Consider the following 23275-nt stretch of genomic DNA (forward strand, 5'->3'; position numbering starts at 1 on the left):
GTTTTTATTCATATTTTGGATTACTTTTATATTTGCTTAATTTTATTGCTACTTAAATTTTTAGTAATTTTGTGGGGATTGTCTAAAACTTTTTTGTTTGTTTTAGTCATGTTAGTACATTAAACAGTACAATACAGTACAGTAGTAACTGGCATATATTTTTTAAATACTTAATGTTTATTTCAAGTGACAAACTTTATTATTATTATTTTTTATTATTACTATTATTTTAGTTTAACATGCTGAGATTCACCTCAATATATTTAAATTACAGCGAATTATGATTGTGCAAATAAATCTGCACTTCCACAACATTCCTTCCATAGCTGCAGTGGATTTAAAATGATGCTGTCGTGGGATAAACGAGAGAAATGTGAAGTCATATTCAATGAAACTTCATACACATTCACTGATCATTACCTAGGATTGCCTTGTGTTAACTTTGGCAGACATTGCCTCGGCTCTTAAATTAAAGGGGATGATGAATTTCCTCTTATTTGTAATTTGCAATGGACTACTGAGTGAAGAAATAAGGGAGAAAAAGAGGAAGGGAGGGAAAGAGAGAGAGAAAGAATGATGCCTGCTTGACTGGCAGGCACATGCCAGAAATAACAGAGTGGACCTTGCTCTAGAGTCTCATTAGCTGGTGGAAAACAGCTCCCTGGAGGCACAACAGGGTGTAAATACGTTTAAACCTTCTCAGTCCTGAGGCAGAACTCTGCCAATTCTTCCCTATTCATGCTCAGAGTGAGTGAGATGCACACCCATGCAGATGTAGACTCCATAAGCTGAATCCCTGTGTTCAGTCTCATAAAGTTAGGCAAAAGAATTCAGCCTATTTTAGCGTACACCCTGGGAAAGCTGAACCCTAGAAATCTGATACATATTTTATGTCTGTTCTTGGTTTTATGACAAAACTAAAATTGTTACAAATTATCTCTAGGTTTGAAATTTTCTTTTGTGGTTAGCGTGCTCTGTGAAATTTCAAAATCAGGGTTATACAATTTGTCATTTCAAATTTCTAACAAAAACATCGCGAGGTTTCCAGATGGTGTTCCACTGAGCAAATATCAAGAGGTTTCAGTTTTCATCATGCCAATAAAACATACTTCTGTATTTTTATAGGAACGGTTTTAGTAGAATGTACACAGTTTGGATGTCAAAATGATACTTGCACATAATTTGATGACAATATCAGAATTAAAATACAACATTGGAACACTCAAAATATAAATTATTAATTGTGATAAAGAATTCGGCTTTAATAGACCAGTACGATTGGGAGGACTTTGTTTTGATATGACAAAATTATAGGTTTATCTGTGCAGAATTGATGCTTAAAACAGGAACTGAAATTTTAATTAAATTTATATTTATTCATTTTGCAGATGCTTTTATCCAAAGTGTCTTACAGTTGAGGAATATAACAATACAGACTGGCAAGAAGCTATATATATATATATAGACTGGCATTTAAGGATTTTGGATCGAATAAGTTGGAATCAGTATTATGTTTAGTTTGTTGGTAGTTTTATGATAAAAAAAAAAAAAAAAAACATTCTTTAAGAGCTTTTCACTGGAATGTTCTTCTATGGCATCACTGTGAATCCAATAACGTAAAATCCAAACATGATCGATTTTGCAATAAGAGATGTATCATTAGGTATCTAGTCTTGCCCAGCAGAGGGCAGTGGTGTGTTTGCGAAAGCACTGAAGAATGAGTGTTTCCGTATACTGTACTAGACTGGCATTGGAAAAACACTTAATAAATACAATTATTCAAAACAGATTAACATAAAATACTTAAATGATTCAAGCTGTCCAAAATATGTACAAACATGATCAACCTTTATTGGCAGTAACAAAAATACACAATGAAGAGTGAATTCACACCACGAAACAGATCAACTTATAGCATTAGCTATTGGCATAATGTCAATACAAAAATGACAGATACTCTCAGATATGCTGAGCATCATGTCGAGTGCTGGGCGAGAAAGGCTTTTATTCTCTGCAGCAGCTCCTTCTTTACACTGTCAGGCACCAGGGCTGAGGAACACAAGTGTGTTATTAATGATGATCATGCTTTTCCTGTGTTGTTTTGATGTTGATCACTCACAAAATAAATGCATATCAAATTTGAAGTCGTTTTATGTTTGCAAATACTTCTTAAAGGGATAGTTCACCCCAAAAAAATGTATTTGATGTTTATCTGCTTACCCCCACGGCATCCAATATGTTTTTGGCTGAACTATCCCTTTAACACCCAAATAGTTTCATGATGAAAAAACAGGGATTTAAGATGCACCTACCTCTTCCTTTGGGAGTAACACCAGCGACCAAGTCTTCGACAGTAACATTCTCTAAACCTTTTTCCTTGATCACTTCTGCAAACAACCAATGATACTTCTTCACAAATCAACAGTAAAGTGTATGCAATGCTTTTAGATTGATTGGACCTGTGTTTTTACCTTTGCAGAGGGCTTTGACCTGATCTCTCCAGCCACACTCGATGAGCTTGGCTCGAAGCAACTCCTTTAACCTTAAAAAAAAATGCAAAAGACAATGGGTTTCATAAATTAAGTGTAGTGTGCACTCATGGGATGCGTCTAAAATTTTGTGAATACCCTACCTAGACAGCATTTTTGAACACTGTGCATATGATGCTAGACTTTTTCTACAGGATTCCCACACAATTCATTTTTATGACTACTGACAAAAACACATCTGTAGACAAACAAGTACTTCAGAGCTTAGTATACTTCTAAAAATTACTAAGATGTCATACAATTCAGTAAGGTGTATGCTGTGCATTCAAGCTTTACTACTTTTGCTCATAAACGTTCTACATTTCTTTTTTATTTGGTTATATATTTTACATGTATACTTATTTCCAGTTTTGCATACCTATAGAAACTTTATGCAAATTATTGTTTCTATTATATTAGGCATAGCCTGCCGTATAGCATCGTGTATTTTTATTTGTTGTTGGTAAAAGTTATGTTTTATATTCAGGTGCTGGTCATATAATTAGAATATCATCAAAAGTTGATTTATTTCACTAATTCCATTCAAAAAATGAAACTTGCATATTATATTCATTCATTACACACAGACTGATATATATCAAATGTCTATTTCTTTTAATTTTGATGATTATATCTGACAACTAAGGAAAATCCCAAATTCAGTATGTCAGAAAATTAGAATATTACTTAAGCCCAATACAAAAGAAAGGATTTTTAGAATTCTTGGCCAACTAAAAAGTATAAACAAAGTATGAGCATGTACAGCACTCAATACTTAGTTCGGGCTCCTTTTGCCTGAATTACTGCAGCAATGTGGCATGGCATGGAGTCGATCAGTCTGTGGCACTGCTCAGGTGTTATGAGAGCCCAGGTTGCTCTGATAGTGGCCTTCAGCTCTTCTGCATTGTTAGGTCTGGCATATCACATCTTCCTCTTCCCAGTACCCCATAGATTTTCTATAGGGGTAAGGTCAGGCAATTTTGCTGGCCAATTAAGAACAGGGATACCATGATTCTTAAACCAGGTACTGGTAGCTTTGGCACTGTGCTCTAAAACTTTCAGATATACGGCTGCGTTGACCTTGGACCTCAGAAAACACAGTGGACCAACACCAGCAGATGACATGGCATCCCAAAACATCACTGACTGTGGAAACTTTACACTGGACCTCAAGCAACGTGGATTGTGTGCCTCTCCTCTCTTCCTCCAGACTCTGGGACCCTGATATCCAAAGGAAATGCAAAATTTACTTTCATGAGAGAGCATAACTTTGGACCACTTAGCAGCAGTCCAATCCTTTTTGTCTTTAGACGCTCCTGATGCTGTCTGTTGCTCAAGAGTGGCTTGACACAAGGAATGTGACAGCTGAAACCCATGTCTTGCATACGTCTGTGCTTAGTGATTCTTGAAGCACTGACTCCAGCTGCACTTCACTCTTTGTCAATCTCCCCCACATTTTTGAATGGGTTTATTTCCCAATCCTCTACAGGGTGCAGTTATCCCTATTGCTTGTACACTTTTTTTCTTTCACATCTTTTCCTTCACTTTGCCACTCTATGTGAACAGTCAGCCTCTTTTGCAATGACCTTTTGTGTCTTGCCCTCCTTGTGCAAGGTGTCAATGGTCGTCTTTTGGAAAACTGTCAAAAAGCAGTCTTCCCCATGATTGTGTAGCCCACAGAACTAGACTGAGGGGGCTTTCACACTGGCAGTTAAGTGCGGAACGGTTCGGATTAAAAATTACTAATGTGAACGTGGTCATCGGACCCTGGTGAGTACTGGGGTACTGAACCCGAAACTACATGGAGAAGGTGGTCTGAGTTTTACACTGGGCTCGTTTGCGGAAAACGCATGTAGAACAACCTGACTGAGCATATTTGTCTTTTTTTTTTTTTTTTTTTGGTGCTATTATGCACAGTATAATAATTAAAATTAAGTAATTAAAATGAATTATTATACTGTGCATAATAGCACCAAAATAAAAAAAAATTACAACTATGCTCAGTCGCGTTGTGTTCTCCACGTTTTCTGTGTGCCACGTGCGATGACGTAAGGTGACGGCAAACGCACCTGGGTTCGATACAACTATTGAGTGTGAAAGCAGATGAACGCTGCGGGTGGCGCTGGGAACAATCGAGCTCGGGCCGCAGAAAATTAGCCCAGTGTAAAAGCCCTCTGCGAGACCATTTAAAGGCCTTTGCAGGTGTTTTGAGTTAATTAGCTGATTTGAGTGTGGCACCAGGTGTCTTCAATATTGAACCTTTTCACAATATTCTAATTTTCTGAGATACTGAATTTGGAATTTTTCTTAGCTGTCAGTTAAAATTATCAAAATTAAAAGAAATAAACATTTTTAAATATATCAGTCTGTGTGTAAGGAATGAATATAATATACACGTTTCACTTGGAATTAGTGAAATAAGTAAACATTTTGGTGATATTCTAATTAAATGACCAGCACCTGTATACGTGGGCTAAAGCGAGTTTGACTTTGTATTTTGTTGTTGCATTCAAGCAATTGACGCTAATTCAAAAGTGAAAGTAAAATGCGAACGGAGCTTTTAAGCCATTTAAAAGCGAAGGAAAGCGAAAATAGAGGAAATGCTCCCGCCCCCGCGGTGATACCGGTATTATCGGTTGCCACACATCGATTAACCGGTGGGACAATTTCCACACCGTCACAACTCTAATTTGTAAGGAACTTTCTGGGTTTTGAGACACAGTTCGTGAATGAGGATTATAGACACTTACCTCTCCCTCTCACCCATCTCAATTAACTTCTGGTTAATGGCGGCCCTCATTTGTGATTCTTTATTCATATTAATCTGAAACAAGAATTGAAAACGATTAAAGCAACGTAATTTCGAGCTTGTAGTGACAGTGCCACAGACGAACAATGTGCCAGCTCACAAAACACAATATTCACTCCTCGTTTTTACATCGAACTTGAACAAACAAGACCGACATTCGGCTGGACTTTGTGGAAAAAATATTTTTTGTTACCAAACATGCCTTTTTACAATTCGCATTTCTCAGATCGATCATAGGTATTTATTTTTTATGGCACATGCAAGTAACGGTATTTAAGTTAAAGTCGTTGCAATTATCACTTAATATGATTTGATTTTGTAATAAACATACCAAATACTGATGGAAATACGCATAATGTTCTAATCGGCGTGTATGTGGACAACTCTGCTGTTGTTTGTAGCCGGTCGTTCCGTACACCGTTTACCTTCCCCACAGAAACACGCGCTCTGGCGGAAGGTTCCTTCCAACTTAATGGTTCCTACGCAATGACAAGTGAATGGCGTTCTTATCTTGCTTGATGTACAGTAAAGCAAAGAAGACGCGGGTGTTAATACGATTTTTCTGCTATTCGTATATATGTTTAATAGGCGTTGAAATAGTGTGCGCCATATTTATCCAACTATGTAGGGAAAGCCCGAAACTGTGCTTACGAAAATATAACGTTTTTTACTAAACTGCATTTTGAAAGATATGCTGTAGATTCGTACTATTCAGTTAATCCAATAATATATTAATCGATGCATTTTCATTACATTAATTTCACAAGGCACTTGGAGCAATGGTTTTAGTCCTGCTGTGATAACAGTAGGCTACTACAAATACCGCAGTTATTACGCAATAAGGCTAGCAAATACTTACTGTATTTTTAATATAATATTAAATTAATTGATACAAAATTAATATTTACGTTTTCCTACATATTTATGAAAGTATCCTGCTCCACAAGATGGCGATGTGTCATAGAGAATGCAACACAAAATTCACAAGCGTCTGCTTTGCATGTCAAGTTAAGATTATTTGAGAATAAAAATGTAAAGGAACACCATGTGATGTCGGTCAAACAGTTATGTTTCTCTTTTTAAAAATAAAATCTTATGCCTTGCTCATAAATTATGTACTAAGTAGCTACATTATATGTAGGCCTACACTTGGCACTGAGATACAATTGGGTGATTAAGTATGATTTAGCAGACAAATTTTCAAGCTTTCCAGTAACCTAAAGAGAAAGTTCACCTACAAATTAAGAATCTGTAATTTTTATTTTATTCGCATCATTCAGATGACAAAAGACAAGACCAGATACACTTACTGGTTGGAAATTGTATTCCTTTAAAGCAACGTGCCTGTGTTGGCCTGCGAGCAAACTTTTCGGTTTTCTGCTTCCTTGCACCTTGATTGGGAGAGAAGTTGCAGTGGAATAATAATTCAGGATACAGCAGCAGCCAGAAGCCCTTCAGTGAGGCAGAAGAAGTCATCCTGACTGGCCGTTTGTTCCAGGCAGAACAGAACACCTGCAGTACAAATGAAGTCAGTCTCAAGTTACATTTTTTTCCTTTTAAATAAATCCTCACTTATAAAAAAATACATGATGCATATCTTTATCCAGCAAATAAGCATTAAATTGACCAAAAGTGATAGTAAAGCCATTGTTCTTTTGAAGTTTCTATTCATCATAATTCTGAAAAAAAAGTTATACAAAAAAAATATTTGATATAATGATTTCTGAAGGATTGTGTGACTGCAGACTGGCGTAATGATACTGAAAACTCCTGCTTTAACATATTAGTTTTTTTTTTCAAGTTTTCTTTTATTAAACATATATATATATATATATATATATATATATATATATATATATATATATATATATCTTGGAACCTAATTAGCTGGGAGAGTGTGATGAATGCATTGACTGAAAAAATTATGTGTCAGGAGAATCAACAGCACTATAATACATAACTGGACATCAGTTCTGGCTCTTTAAGTCTGCTTTACAATTACCAATCTTAAAAATCATCGATAATGGCAGTAATAGCTAACTTCTTAAGTTCTAGGATCACATGTTTGGCGTTTAAAAAGTATTACAATTATCTAAATGTTAATTTCCACCCAAATCAGCTAATTAAACCATGGGGGTGTCATAAACCGCTAAGCAAGTGTGGCATTGTGCTTTTTAAAGGGCCTTATTATGCTTGATTTGCAGACCCCATGACAGTCTCTTACCGTGTATTTGCTCATCTCTCGATTAATTAAACACTCTACTGAGCTTTTGTATGCCTCATGATTTTTCTATGTATCGCAAGCTCTGTGTTGCCGTTAACACCTTTCCAGACATTGTGTGTTGATTTTTATTGATATCGATCCATATGTGTGTTAAAGTCATGAACTCAGGCTATGTGATTGAGGAGTGAATGAGCACTCAAGTGGAAACGTCCTGGCCTGAAAGAGTGATTGATGGCTTACAAGGTCTGTTATAGAGTCATAGTGTCTCTTTATATGAGAGAAAAGGATGGGAAGATTGATCGTGCTCACACATGAGAACCAGTTTGTTACCTGTGAGTCTGAGGGGTCCAAAAATATTGTTCCTTATTTAGTCTCCTTTAACCTTAACTTCAGACTTTTTATGCAATGATAGGTTTTCAAAATAAGGAATTAACTGTTGAAATATGAGCTGCAGAACATAATCTAAAAGTTTCACTAATGATTTGAGATGTGAATTTATAATTAATCATCAAAGAAAAAAATTTAAGTGTAAGTGATTTGCTTGTTTCTCTGGGGCAAATTTTTTATAATTCATTAACTATTAAGTGAAGTGATGAGTGCAGCTGAGACGTGCCAAAGCAGAGAAATTTATTGAGATGTTTAAACAAGATTCTCCATGGATGAACAGTATCAGTCTCATCTGTGCTGAAAACGTTTACCTGCTGGCTAAACAGCAGCTTTAATCTAATAAAAACTCTGGCTTCAGTGCTTTTGAAAAACTTTGTTAAGCCCCAGGGAAATAACATATTGGTCATAGCCTTTTGGGGTTAAAAGAATAGTTAAAAGCAACTTAATTGATTCAGGAAGTTTCTCCAGGTGGTGTTTTATGGAAGGGGACATGGTGATTCACATCCTCTCTCCTCTACAGCCTGGTGCAGCACTTGATCTGCCACTTACAGCTGCTAATGCCTGGCAACTTCACAGCCTCCATTTAATTTGTCATGAACTGGGGCAATTTGCCTTTTTTGTATAATCAAGACGTCATAGTTAAAGGCAGAAGATGAATCGTGATCTTGCTTGGCATTATTCAGCAAATCATTGCATGCTGACTAACACTGTTTAAGAGCATCAGACGTGAAGATCATCCTCTTGCTTTGAAGATTTTGCTTGTACAAATGATTATTTCCTACCTGTATTTCCAGTATCAACACATTTGGAGCACAGGAGTAATTTGATCTTTATGTTTGAACATATATTTTTTGACAGCTCCCCCGGCTGCTGGTTCCTGAATTTTTGAAAGTGTTAAATTATATTTTATTTTTTTATTTAAAATCTCTATAATATATTTTTGATTGTGTGTGTGTATATATATATATATATATATATATATATATATATATATATATATATATATATATATATATATATATATATATATATATATATGATAACTAAAACTTAAAAATCATTTTCATTAATTGAAATAAAGCTGAAATAAAATAAAATATAAATATTAGGTGAAAAATGAAACTTTTAAATATTAAATAAAGGCTATAATTACATAAAACATTTAAATGGCAAAAGCACACATCAAATTTACTAAAACCTAAACAAAATATTAAAATAATAAATTAATAATATGCAATAACAGCTAATTCTAAATATTATTAAATACTAGAATAACTAATTCAAAAGAATAAATAATATAATAAACAATAAACAAAAATAACACTGAATCAATGATGTCATTTCCCGTGGCTCCAAAGTGAGTTGTGAAATTGTATTTACAATGCAAGTTATTGGCTACAAAATATGTCCAGTGAGCAAAGATTGCAGCACACAAGTCACATATCCTGGAAGTCCAGAAATTTGGTCAATTGCCATTGAGTTGAATGGAAATGCTGGAAGTCCTTGGTCCAAACAATAGCTATTTTGGAAGCAGGCACTGTATTTTGCAAATCTTTTCGGTAACACTCATAGTGCAGATATTGCTTACAACAGCTTTAAAATGTGTCAGAACCATGATTATGCATAAGAAATTCATTTCTGACCCATCTGCTGCACGTCTCAAATGCATTTGTCAGTTTTGAAAAGTGTGATTATGATACTGAAATAAATGATTCTTGACTCTTAAATGAAGTCTTTCTGCTTGTGCTCATTACCTGATGGCACTGTGCAGATCTTCTCATGAAAGAGGTAGCGATCACAGGAGACAGCCTGAAGATTTAGGGCTCAGGTGGGAATGCTGAAGTGGGGAGGATGCGTCCTTCTCATCAGCGACACTCATTTGATCCAAGCTTAATCAGTGACAAACAGATATGGTGAAAATCACTCAATGAGGAACAGAGCATGCGGTGGCATTCATTTGATGATTATGCATAAGTTGCTTTGGGAAATTGGTGATTGTGTCATTGAGGAAATCTTGTTTGAGATGCAGCGGTAAAGTACGTCTCTGGAGAGAAGCTGCACAACATACTCAAGTCTGGCATCAACGTTGTCACTGACCATCAATTCCTGAGCTTAATTAACAGGGAATCAGAATGCTTTCCATAACCCTGCTACTCCAGAGTAAACCCAATCTCATAATTCATCCATCTGCCGCAGCAATCCTGACCTCAGCAGGAGCTTCAAATATTGTTTGCTTGTTTTTGAGTCCTCCACATCTATACTTAGCAGCTAATCTCAGTGCTGTAAATGGGTTTCCCTCAGCGAGCACCTGAGGAGAGATGCTTGCTTAAGTTAGAGTCATTACTTTGATTCTCCATTGCTTGGCCTCCTGGAGCTATGTAATGTGGTTGCATGCTTAATGAAGTAAGCTGACTCTGAATTTAAAGCGAGGGACTCTGTTGTAGTCGACTGAAATGCTGCAAACAAATCCTGAGATGACAATCATCAGTGCAGGAGAGAGGGAATTTATCAGGGCATCGGCCCTCTTCCTCCACTTCCGACTAAAGTAGTTGTTAACATAGAGGGTCATTTTGAATACAGTCAGCATCAGCACCACAGTGTAAAGGTTTCGGAATAGCAGAAGTGTTCAAACTAAAATTGAGGTGAGAGCTCTTTTTAGGTCTTTAAATGTTGTCACTGCCAGTATCAGTCAATATGTTCACTGTCTCTGTGGTGTTGGGATTACTGAACTGCAATCGATGATGAGGGTGATGATAGACTCTGCTGAGTGGATGTGGCGGAAAACGAAACTTGAAACACATCTTGCTACTGTTGAGAGACTGACAAACAGTACAATACAATGTTTATTTTTATAGCACATTTAAAACCACTGAAGTCAACCAAAGTGCTGCACAGAGAATGCAAAACAAGTCAATAAGTTAATAAACAATAAAACACAAACTATAAAACACACACTGCAAAATGGATGAGGTTCACTAAAATAAATGATCATTGCACAGCAAGTCAAAAAATATTAAATGCCAAGGAGAAGAAATAAGTTTTAAGAGTAGACTTAAAAATAGATAGAGTTGAGGCAGTTCTGATATGAATTGGGAGACTTTTTCACAACTTAGGGCCAACGACAGAAAAATCACATCACCTCTGTTTTTGAGAGGTGCCCTGGAAACTTGCAATAAACAAGAATCAGCGGATCTGAGTGCTCTTGACTTAGAGTATGTATGGATGTAACAAATCAGATAGGTACTGTGGAGGCTGATTATGGAGAGATTTATCGACAAATAGTAACATTTTAAAATCAATTCTATATTTGACTGGCAGCCAATGCAATGAAATTAAAACTTTTGTGATAGACTCATGTTTGCGTTTCCCATAAAGAAGCCGAGCTGCTGCATTCTGAACCAACTGCAGATAAGAAACACATGACAGAGGAGCACTGATATACATTGAGTTGCAGTAATCCAATCGAGATGTTTCAAAAGCATGCACAACCATTTCAAATTTCTTTAGAGACAAAAATGGCTTCACCTTCGTCAGAAGACAAATGTAATAAAAAGAGGACTTGCCCACCACACTTATCTGCTTATAAAAATTAAGATTATTATCGAACCAAGCACCTAAGTTTCTGGCACACGCAGTTCTATATTGAATAAGAAGTTCAGATTCAAAACAGTGGTCGTTTAAGCCAAACAAAATAAAATCAGTTTTACTTTCATTGAGGCTTAGAAAATTACTTTAGTTGTAATTTGTCCAGACAGTTTTAAATAGGCTTTAAAGCCTGTTTGTTACCGCGCTTCAAAGAGATGTAGATTTGTGTGTCATCATCATAGAGATGCAAAGAGACCCCAAATTTTAAAAAAATAGATCCTAGAGGAAGCATATAAAGAGAAAACAGTACCGGACTGAGAACTGAGCCCTGAGGGACACCAGACTTTAAATATATTTCAGATGAGGATTGGTTTCCAATACTAACAACATACCTCCCATTAGTGAGATATGAACAAAACCACTTCAATCCCATGCCCTGAAGGCCAACACATGTTTCAAGATGTGATATAAGTGTATTATGATCAACTAAATCAAAGGCAGAACTGAGGTCTAACAGAACCAAAGCCATAGACTGCTCAAAGTCAGTATTTAGCATATTATGGTTCAAAATTTAAAAGTACTGTATACTCAGTACTGTGAAAGGATTTAAAACCAGACTTGGAGAAACTTGTTAATGCCTTTATCACCAGCAGGGTGGACTATTGTAATGGTCTTCTCATCAGCCTTCACAAGAAGACCATTAGACAGCTGCAGCTCATCTAGAACGCTGCTGCCAGGATTCTGACAAGAACCAGAAAATCTGAGCATATCACACCAGTCCCCAGGCCCTTAAACTGGCTTCCAGTTATGTTTAAGATAGACTTTAAAGTATTTTTACTAGTTTATAAATCCCTCAGTTGCCTAGGACCTAAATACATTGCAGATATGCTCAATGAATATAAACCTAACAGACCACTCAAATCATTAGGATCGAGTACGTTAGAAAAACAAAGGGTTCACACAAAACAAGGGGAGTCCACTTTTAGCTATTATGCCACCTGCAGTTGGAACCAGCTTCCAAAAGAGATAAGATGTGCTAAAACAATAGCCACACTTAAATCTAGACTCAAAACTCATCTGTTTAGCTGTGAATTTACTTAATGTGAACTGTGCTACGTCCAAAGTGATTGCACTGTATTTTATATATAATAATATATTATATATATAATGTAAGTTTTTAAATTCTTTGTAATGTTGTTGTTATTATTTTTATGATTAAAGTCGTAGTTTTTGTTATTTTTGGACCAAAATGTATTTTCGATGCTTCAACAAATTCTAACTGACCCTCTGATATCACATGGACTACTTTGATGATGTTTTTCTTACCTTTCTGGACATGGACAGTATACCATACATACATTTTCAATGGAGGGACAGAAAGCTGTCAGACTAAATTTAAAATATCTTAAACTGTGTTCTGAAGAACAACATGAGGGTGAGTTATTAATGACATAATTTTCATATTTGGGTGAACTAACCCTTTAAGTCACATTGTTTTATATTGTTCTTAAAGAATGTCTTTTGTATTTCATATTCAGTGTTGTAAAGTTCAGTTTGTATTGGTTTGTTTGGACATAAATGTTCATTTAAAAACAATTGTTCTGTACTGGCATCAGTGGAAACATGATTGCACAATAAGTTCTTTAAAATGGAAAAATTAATGTTCTTCACACTAAGAACAAAAATGGTTTGCTGAAAAGTTCTTTAGGAAACCCAAAATGGTTCTTATATGGCAATGCTGGAAGAACAAGAAAAACAACTTTTGGAACCTAACTTTTTAGAGTGTAGAAGCTGAATTGTAGTGCATTTATTTTTTGATGAAAGGTTAGTTTTAGTTAAAATTACGTTAAATGTATCTGTTCTAGTTTAATGTTGAATATGGAAACCAATTTCTAATCTCGGAGTGAACAAAAAGGATTTGTGATTGACTTTAAATGTCTCAAAATTCTGAGTATATAGCAACTTTAACTATATTTCACAATGTGACTTTCTTATTTTTAACTTAAAGCAAATCTTAATTGTTATTTTAATTTTAGCTTTAATAGTGTAGCTTAGCTCGTAGTGTAGCAAAGTACATTTCAAAAAAGTAGTTTGAATGCAGTTGGCAGTTTAGCTTAGCAAGCTAAACTTTTTCAATGAAAAAAAAAAAAAAAAACTTTTCCAATATGGAGAGTCTATCATTTGGCAATGCCAGCAAACACTGCAGTGTGGGACTCCATTGTGGCATCAAGGTGCCAAATGACTATTAATGCTTGCTTTCAGATAATCATCTGAATATTGGATGAGATTCTTTTTGGGATGGCGGCATAGCCTGGAAAAACAGCCAACTTTTGACTGTAGCTGATGTGCAAACTACCATGTCATTTTCATCTAGCTGTGTGGAGCATCAGAGATGGACTGAGGATATTTCTCATGTCCTACTGCTTGTTGATGTGGTAGGTGGCACCACTGCCCCTACATGAATTTATCAATTGAAATGGAGTTTCCATTAAGAGATGGATTGGCTGAATGCTTTCCTCTGGGATTTTTGCAGTGTAATTTTGAGTTTTGTAATATGCCAGAGCTGAACAAGATTGCAGTTTACTAGATAATTAGTTCACCAACATGCAAACTGAATAGCTTTTTTTAATGCCATGTCCTCTGGTCAAATAAATGACAAGCTGGTATAACTGACATACTCTGGTAATTTCCTGTTCATTACCATAACATATTTGGTTCTGGAATTTACCGGGAAGCCTCAAAATATACTAATTATATACAAACACGTATGCAAGACCTCTCCTTGGTAGGTTATAGTGCACAGTCTCACTCAAACAAACACATTTGTGGATGAGTATAACGATGGGGAAATCATGAATGAATGTAGGGTGAATGTGATGTGTTGTGTCATTCAACTGAGAATTAATAACCATGCATACAGCAAATAACCTTTAGGGTTAGAGGTTTGTGGGCTCCAATAATAAGCACCAGCTTCATCAAACAGCACCAGTGTGTAGTTTGGTCTTCAGCCCAACCAGAGTCCAGTAAGTTGAAGATGTTGCAAAGCTTTTCACTAATGGTTTATTGATGATCTTCTTTAGTCAGTTTTTAGAGAAGCTTTATTGCAGACATAGTGATTGATCTTAGGTGGAGACTCTGATGGTGCTAAACGAGCTTAGGTCAGGAAGGCTGTCGACTAATGCATTAAATTCCATGGAGGTTCAATTACTAACATAAAAGAGGCTTTCAAGTAGAAACTAAACCAGGTGGATCAATGACAATCATTATGAGTAATATTTTTTTTTTTTTTTTTTGCTGTGTGACCTAAAGTATACATGTGTGTATACAGTTCTGTATACATGTCTGTATATAGTGCTGCATATTCCTTTATTAAACTGTTGACTCAGTATGGACATCACTGAAAATAATGATAACTTGCAGTTCAGTAAGAGAGTCAAATATAGATTCAGTAACTGCTTTGAACAGTTCAGGGAGGGATTTTATGAGACAAGTTCAAATCATTGACTACTCTTTTTGATTTGATGTTTGACTGAATAAAAAGAGCTCACTTATTAGGGTCATATATATATACTTTTAACGCTGTGTGGTGTTTTATTCAGAAAAAACAAACAAACAACAACAACAAAACCGGCTCATAAGAATAAAGATTTGTTCATTATTTAGACCATATTCAATGGTCTTACTATATGTTTGGAAATGGGTGAAAAGAACCAATTCATAAGAGTCATTGGTTCAAGTACCAGACTTGAGGTGGAGTTTGTTTATGCATGCAGTCCACAGCTAACTCACTAAAATCTAATGTAAAATATGTTTTTGTGTGTGGTTGTGATGATTTAGTAGCAGGCAAGTGTCACTGAAGGAAACACAGAACAGGTTTTTGCATTTAAGTGAAATTGACGTGACATTCAATGTGGTGACATACTGAGAATTCGTGCTCTGCATTTAACCCAAAGTGCACACATACAGAGCAGTGAACACACACACACTGTAAACACACACCTGGAGCAGTGGGCAGCCATTTATGGTACAGAGCAGTTGGAGGATTGATGCCTTGCTCAAGGGCAGCAAAGTCGTGGTATTACCAGCCCGAGATTCAAACCCACAACCCTAGGGTTAGGAGTCAAACTCTATAACCACTAGGCCACAACTTACCACAACAATTTTACTGCTCTGCTTTTCTTAACTGTCTGCGTTTTTTTGTCTATGTGAATATGTGTCACAATGTAAAAAGCAATAGCCTGCAGTCATTACCTCAAATAGCTATTTCTATGTAATTTCACTCATAAAATTATTTTTGTTGGTATAAATTATATTATTTCTATTGGTATAAATCAATCAAGGGTTTTTTGCTTAGACGGACATATTTGACAGTTGTGCTCTTATAGCATTTTGTGTATAACACAATACTTATTCTCAAAAAAAAAAAAAAAAAAAAAATCTCAAAAACTGCCTTTTCCCCCCATTTTTTTTTTTTTAACTCAAAAACGTATTCTGAGTAAATGCCCCTTAGTCGTATTGCAGAATGCCTAAATGCATCCTGTAGTGCAAGATGTGCAAAATGCATGTGTCATGAACTGTTTTATGTTCCATAATACAGAGTTTAGAATAAGTAGGTCATATGCTTGACATTTATATATATATACACTAGATTGCTGTAAGGAACATTTAGTACAGTCAGGGCAATCTAAGAAAGGACTAGTCATTTGCTTTTTTGTAGATGAAGAGTACATAGATTACAATCAATGGTATTTACTCAGGATTTCTGATGTTGATAAGACAGAGATCTCTATGGCCTGAATTGGTCTTTATTATTTTTTCTTAAATGTAGGGGAAACCTTTTTCAATTACTATGCCTTCTATATAAATGTTATTTCTAGCTGCCCTATACTTGAGATGTGCAGTTTTTGTTTATGGCACCATGCGCAGGTTGTCATGATTGCCTTCGGCTTGGCCTTGACTTGATTAATATCTTTTGCTATCAGGTGAAAATCAATTGTCACAGTACAATATAACATGACCTTGTAGGTCACTTTCTTGACAGGTTTTCTGTCAAGAAAAGCAATATAAATGTAAACCATTCGGAGTAATACTTCATGAGGTGATTTCTGTAATACATTTATTCCAGTGGTGCTTTTGTGAACGTAATCCAATCTGATCCATTTAATGAGATGGAATCTATTCATTCAGTTTAATCTAACACTGTCCTGTGTGAGAGTTAATTGGCAGTTAACTGAAATATCTCTGTTTAAAAGGCTCATATACAACTTCTAAGTTTCTTTCTTAAGGCAGTTGTGGCCCAATGGTCAGACTTGTAATCCAAGGGTCGAGTCTCGGTACCAGCAGGGATTGTAGGTGGAGGAATGAATGTACAGCACTCGCTTCCACCTTCAATACCATGACTAAGGTAATACCTCTTTCTTTCTTTCTTTCTTTCTTTCTTTCTTTCTTTCTTTCTTTCTTTCTTTCTTTCTTTCTTTCTTTCTAGTTCAGTGCTTTCATTCTATAAACAGACTGTGTAGTGTATTGCTTTGTATATCTCTGAAGTGCAGGGATCACCTGATTTTGAGATGTGCCGCTGTAATGACACTGAATGAAAGTGTCAGTTTCTCTATGGGGACTGAATGTCAAAAGCCAGAGCGATTCACCCTCCCACTCAAAACATCACCAAAAGACACTGATTAATAACCACTGGACCATGAAGAGTCAAAGAACTCGAAAGGGAATCACAGTTGCGTTGCTTTATATTACCGTGACTGCTTGCGCAGCGTTTGATGGCTTCCTGAAGAAGCACTGTTATTTGTTAATATTGTTTATGATGAATCACTATTTATAAAACATTGTTGCTGATGTCTTTCAGAGTATTGCACAAAAGTGAACAGTCCTCTAAAAAAATAAATAAAAATCCTCAAACTAATATAGTTTGGCTTGTTACAGCAGTTGCCTAAAATAGTGCTTTGCCTCTACAAAAACGATAATTTACAAATTAAAAAGATTCTTTGATTTGAATCTTGAATCCAGCTTTGAATTATAGACCTCAGAAGAACTCAGTGATTGCTAGTATTTCACTACATTTTAGAACAAAAACTCTTTTCAAAACCTTCTTGGTCTTAGCAGAAAAGCCACTACAGTGCTGCTTAGGGTGAAATGCACTTTGACTGCTTGATAATTATACGTTCTTCTGTATTCTCTGTTCTTACATCAATTTAGTTAAGTCAATTTAATTTCAACTCACAAATATACATATTACATTTTTATTAAATATTAGAAAATATTTTACTCATTAATAACAATGTAACACAGATGTACTGTGGTTCTGGTATTACACAGTAACAAGGTACTTTTATTCTATATCATGGTATTTAGAATTATCATATTATTTATAGTATTTATGCACCAAGGTACTTCAAATGGTTGTACCATTGCATGTAAAAAATGTTTTTTTTTTATTTTTTATTTTTTTTGTTTTTTTTTGTCAGTGGATGCTATACTAATGTATAATAATTATTAACTAATGTATAATAATAATTTCTAGTTTTCTGTTTCTCATTTTCTAATATTCCTTAAATATTAAAAAATTCAGCATGTATATAACAAAAAGGAAACTACTTTGTGTTAATACAGCAACACAAGAAAGTTTTCCCCAGCAGATTAAAATGTAGAGAGAAAATGGGTCATCTGGTTTTTAGAATTTCATTTTATCAGCAGCAAGAGGTGTGTGGTTTTTTTTTTTTTTTTTTGCAATGCCAAACTCATGCTGACTAACATTAGCATTGTAGTTTGGTTAATGTGTAATCCCATGTGAAATAATTTCATATTTTAGACTTTGCCACATAATTAGCCTTTATGTTCCCCTAGTTTTTTCAAAGCTGCCTTGTTTCTTATTTAATTGTAATTTTAAAAGGGAACATTTTGTCACTGTTTGCATGGCGTCCATCTGGGATGTGTGTGTGTGTGTGAGTATGTGTGTGTGAGACTGACGTCAAATGACTGTAAACAAAAGCTGGAAAGTACAAAAAGACCAATGTTTAATATCCTCTCGCTGTTCCCCTCATCAGTGCCTTTTCATACTGTTCAATACATGAGATATGAAAGCAGGGAAGTTGTTTACCGTTTCACTCCCTCTCTCTCTCTCTCTCTCTCTCTCTCTCGCTCTCTCACACACACACACACACACACTAGATGCATATTTCTCAAAAACACTCTCCTTCCTTTGAGCTCACAAAGCTCACATCAGAACTACAAAACTGTTGCATTCACGTAGTGTTGCCATAGTGACCAGATTAGGCTAACGCTAACTTGAAAAGACATGCTTCCATTTAGTAAAAAGCTTCTCTATGATTTCTCTGTATTTGGAACTCATAAACACCTGCTCACAGTTTTTTTTTTTTTTTTTTTCAGAAGCAAATTATTCTAGCTCCTTTTGTTTCAGAAAAGTAAATGGGACAAAACACTGTAAAAATTTTAAAACATCTTAAAAACATGATATTTACTGGAGAAGTAAGATAAGATATTTAGATGTACTTAAATTATTGTTGTTGTTATTATTATTATTGTAGATTATTTGTCAAGTTGATTTATAAATAGTTAATGTTTTATTAAACAAATATTTCATAAGGTTTTTCCCCCATCAATTTGTTAGACACAATGTTAGAATTTATACAATTTATGCTTAAAACAGGAAACGTTGTCAAATCTGTGTGCAAGAAAAATAGCCAGAAATTCAAGCTATGTTATCTGAAATCTTTTATGAAATCTATTAAGCACATTTGATTCTCAAGTAATTGTATCTCATTTTAAGTATGTTTTGATATATATTTTTTTTTTTTACTGGAAAACAGCACAAAAATACTCATAAAGACAATTTTAGTCATTGAAATAAAATCAGTTTTGCAACTGTATATGTGTTGTGTTGTCGTGATGTCGTAGCACTCAATGCTCACTTCAACTCCTCTTCTGCGAAATTAATCATAGTCGTTGTCTAATTATGAGAAAATTACAGTCCAGTGACTATTTAAGCTCAGTGACTATTACTAAGCTCGAGTGACACCTGTGTAAAATCTGTCGTAGTTCTGACTTCCAGTTCATTTTTTAGGTAAAATAAATTTGAGACAAGGTTATAGGTGCAGCATTAGTCTTTTATTGTACCATTGCAAAGCTCCTTGTGAAATGACAGCTTATATTATGGACAGCAGGCTGAAACTGGGAGATAAGGGCTATTTGGAAGAGCTTTTGACTGACTCTGCCATTTATAATAGAGCCACTGAAAAGGCTGAAAAGAGCCAATGGTATACTTTTCACCTCACTCCACACGCTTTGTATTTAAAAAAAAAAAAAAAAAAAAGAAGAAGTGGGAATTTGCTAGCATTTTACAATGTTGAAGTCACCTATATTATCTCTTATGTATTATATTTGGTCCAAGCCATGACTTATGGCTCTGACTTCTAATGATTATATATCGGTCTAAAGAATTTGACCAAATGAAAAAGTGGCCCAAAAGTGTTTTTTTTTTCTTCTTCAAACAAATGATATTATCGGCATTACAATTTGACTTAAAAAGCTGGACTGGATAATTCAGCGTGTCTTAGAATTTGCTTTGACCCATTTTTTGCTTTAATGACAGCAGCACATGAGCTGAATAAATGTTGCATATTTGTGTGAAACCTGACGATCATCTTCTCCTGCATGATTTGAGAAATCTTCCATTCTTTCAGTCCAAAGAGCATCTTGATGTTCAGTGGGAGCAAGAACGTCTGAAGTCTGTACTAAGGAGTTCAGTGATCAGTGTGTTTCATTAGTGACCTAGAAATAATGCAGAATATGAAATATTTAATTTTTGTAATATCACTTTATATATATATATATATATATATATATATATATATATATATATTTTTTTTTTTTTTTTTTTTTTCTAAATAACTGAGTTGGAAAAAGGATCACCCCCTTGTGTCAGTATTTTGTTGAACCTCCTTTTACATTAATAGCCTTTAGTCTGTTGGGATATGCCTCAACTAACTTTGCACATCTAGACTTCGCAATATTTGCCCACTCTTGCAGAATTGCTCAAGTTCAGTTAAATCTGATGGTGATCATTTGTGAACTGCAGTCTTCAAGTCATTCCAATGATTTTCAATGGGGTCTGGGCTCTGATTGGGCCATGCTAGGACATTCACCTTTTTCTCCTTTAACCATGTGTGTTCAGTTTTGCAGTGTGATTTGGGTCATTGCCATTTTGGAAGGTAAACCTTCTATCCATTGAAAACTTTCTGGTAGATGGCAGCTGATTTTTCTCAAGGATTTGATGGCATTTTGCCCCATCCATTTTTCCTGCTGTCCCGACAAGTGCTGCAGATGCTTAGATGCTTCTGCATTATCCATCTTTCTAGATTTCTTTTTTAAGTCTTGCTCAAGAAAACACATGCTAGGAAGATATAACAGTGCTATTTCTTCAATGTTTGTCCATGAGTATGCAAAAAGAAAAGGCTGGGCTGTTATATAGAATACAGAATACAGTATAGAATGCACCAGTGTTAAAAGAGCCAATAAAGAGGAATACTGTAAGTGCATGGACTTTTCTTTGTATTGTTTACTTTCAGTAATCATTTGAATGTGTTTTAAGGTCATATTGACTGTAATTGTAAATTTTCAGTGAAATAGATTGCCAAAATTTCAATTTGAATGAACGATCTAATCGTTGCTCTTAAACACCAAATAGTGGCTTAATGCTCACAATCAGGCTAATATCACAGAGATGCCTTGATATTTATGCAATAAATGCCACCTGTCTTCCTCGCAGTTGCCATCCGGAGGCCACGCTCCGAGAGAATGTTTTAATGAGAGCAGATTGAGACATAGAGGAAGTAAACATTAGCCATCTGGAAGCACGACCCAGCATTCAATGATCCCCTCATTTAGTTTGCCATATCGATCAGTTATCTCTTATTCTGGAAAAGGTGTACATCCGACACACACACACACACACACACACACACACAGAGCAGCAGCAAAATTATTAGCACTGTTAGCAGACACATGAAATCTATCATTAGCAGTTAGGATGACATATAACTGAAAGAATTCAGAATACCAGATCAGACTATATTATATAAAGCTGTTTACTGTGAAGCATGTCTGGACAATCTCACCACTTGTCATCATAATCTTTACAGGCCTTATCGCTCACGAAGTGCCACGGTACTATTGAGTTGCTTGCCTGATATAGCACCATAAATACAGAACAGGAAACGTCTGACGCAGTATTTCTTAAACAAACATGAACTTCTGTCAAAGAACATCCAGCCAGTGCAGCAAATTTCCAAACCACCCAGGTCACAGTCTATTTGCTCTGACATAAAGAATGAGAATGTAAACCAACTGATTTATATATATATATATATATATACAGAGATGTATAGTAACGAAGTAGAACTACTTCACTACTGTACTTAAGTACTAAAAGGCGGTATCTGTACTTTACTGGAGTATTATTTTTTTCTCCTACTTCCACTTTTACTTCGGTACATATTTTCGCTGAGTTTAATACTTTTACTCCGATATTTTTTTTATGTGCTGCATCGTTACTCGTTACAATTATAATAATGTTACGAATCATTCCATTACAAACCACTGCCAGAACTGTAGATGGCAGGTTTGATGAAGCTGGCACTTCATTGAGCGAATCAAGCGAGACTGCGCGTGCTGACTGAACTGCTGTGAAGAGAGAGATGAACACCGAGCCGAGCCAGATAATGACTCGTTCACGAGTCAAGAACCGGTTGCATCGGTTCTCGGATGACCAGTAACGTTAGTTCTTTCTGACAGTTCGATTCAATAAACCAGTTGAAGAAAACAGTTCACCGATTCTTTTGCGCTCGATGCAATGGCGTCATTGGCGTTGACTGCACATGGGCTCATAACATTAACACAGAATCAGTTCAGAATCAATCGCCAAAAGAATCAGTTCGGTTCCAGACGCTCTGTGTGTCGATCTGCTTCACGCTAAATAAAAACACATGCGCAGTATCATCAGCTCCTCGGTTCACGAATCGGACGCGTCTGACAGAAACGGTTCTTGACTCGTGAACGAGTCATTATCTGGCTCGGCTCGGTGTTCATCTTCAGTTCTCTCTTCACAGCAGTTCAGTCAGTCAGTGTACTGTTTGAGTCAATGAATTACTCCGGGATATTGGTTTGTTTTAACTCAGAGGGAGTGTCAGACACATTAAACAAGTTAACAGCTTAATTCATCTGTGGATTAATGCGTATTGGAGACGCGAACTGTTTAAAACGATTCAGTTCGATTTGGTGGACTGTTTCAAAAAGATCCGGTTACGAATGATTCGTTCGCGAACCAGATATCAACTGCTTTGTTTTTAACTGTCTTACAACAGACACGGAAGAGAAGACAATGCTGAATAAAGTCGTAGTTTTTGCTATTTTTGGACCAAAATGTATTTTCGATGCTTCAAAAAATTCTAAATGACCCTCTGATGTTTTACGGGTTTGAAACAACATGAGTGTAAGTTATTAATCACATAATTTTGCAAATTGGGCTAACAGTCAAAGGAATTGTGATTGTCCTTTAGGTTAATCATTTGAAATAGTAAAAACAATATGTTCAAACTTTTGACTACTTTCTTCAATAGCTACATAACACAATACTTCTACTTTTACTTTCAGTACTTGAGTAGTAAATTTTAAAATAGACTACTTGCAATACTTAAGTACAAAAAATGTTGAATA

The 23275-nt window shown here is 35.5% G+C and overlaps 1 protein-coding gene and 1 long non-coding RNA gene across 3 annotated transcripts; both read right to left on the reverse strand.

The window, feature by feature from the left end:
* Positions 1-1831: 1831 nt before the first annotated feature.
* On the reverse strand, positions 1832-5834 carry LOC128030103 (transcription and mRNA export factor ENY2). 2 transcript variants are annotated; one of them, XM_052617596.1, is made up of 5 exons: positions 5669-5834; positions 5279-5352; positions 2472-2542; positions 2313-2387; positions 1832-2049 (listed from the first exon to the last, which is right to left on the reverse strand). In XM_052617596.1, the coding sequence occupies exons 2-5, from the start codon at positions 5344-5346 to the stop codon at positions 1976-1978; spliced, it is 288 nt and encodes a 95-aa protein (XP_052473556.1). In that variant the 5' UTR covers positions 5347-5352; positions 5669-5834; the 3' UTR covers positions 1832-1975. The 2 variants fall into 2 exon arrangements, with proteins under 2 accessions (XP_052473556.1, XP_052473557.1); XM_052617597.1 differs by having other exon boundaries at positions 5279-5358; positions 5669-5823.
* Positions 5835-19690: 13856 nt separating this feature from the next.
* Positions 19691-21770, reverse strand: LOC128031218 (uncharacterized). The gene is made up of 3 exons (XR_008188067.1): positions 21679-21770; positions 21315-21477; positions 19691-20332 (listed from the first exon to the last, which is right to left on the reverse strand). It is a non-coding gene; the product is annotated as an uncharacterized LOC128031218 (long non-coding RNA).
* Between the last annotated feature and the right edge of the window lie 1505 nt (positions 21771-23275).

The sequence above is a fragment of the Carassius gibelio genome, chromosome A16, assembly GCF_023724105.1.
Source record: "Carassius gibelio isolate Cgi1373 ecotype wild population from Czech Republic chromosome A16, carGib1.2-hapl.c, whole genome shotgun sequence".
NCBI lineage: Eukaryota > Metazoa > Chordata > Actinopteri > Cypriniformes > Cyprinidae > Carassius > Carassius gibelio.

Excerpts from the sequence above, each read along its gene's own strand:
- LOC128030103 (XM_052617596.1), bottom strand. The coding sequence starts at position 5,346 with ATGAATAAAGAATCACAAATGAGGGCCGCCATTAACCAGAAGTTAATT. Across the intron at positions 2,388-2,471 it reads GGTCAAAGCCCTCTGCAAAG|AAGTGATCAAGGAAAAAGGT; the intron begins GTAAAAACACAG and ends GGTTGTTTGCAG. Across the intron at positions 2,050-2,312 it reads TGTTACTCCCAAAGGAAGAG|CCCTGGTGCCTGACAGTGTA; the intron begins GTAGGTGCATCT and ends TGTGTTCCTCAG.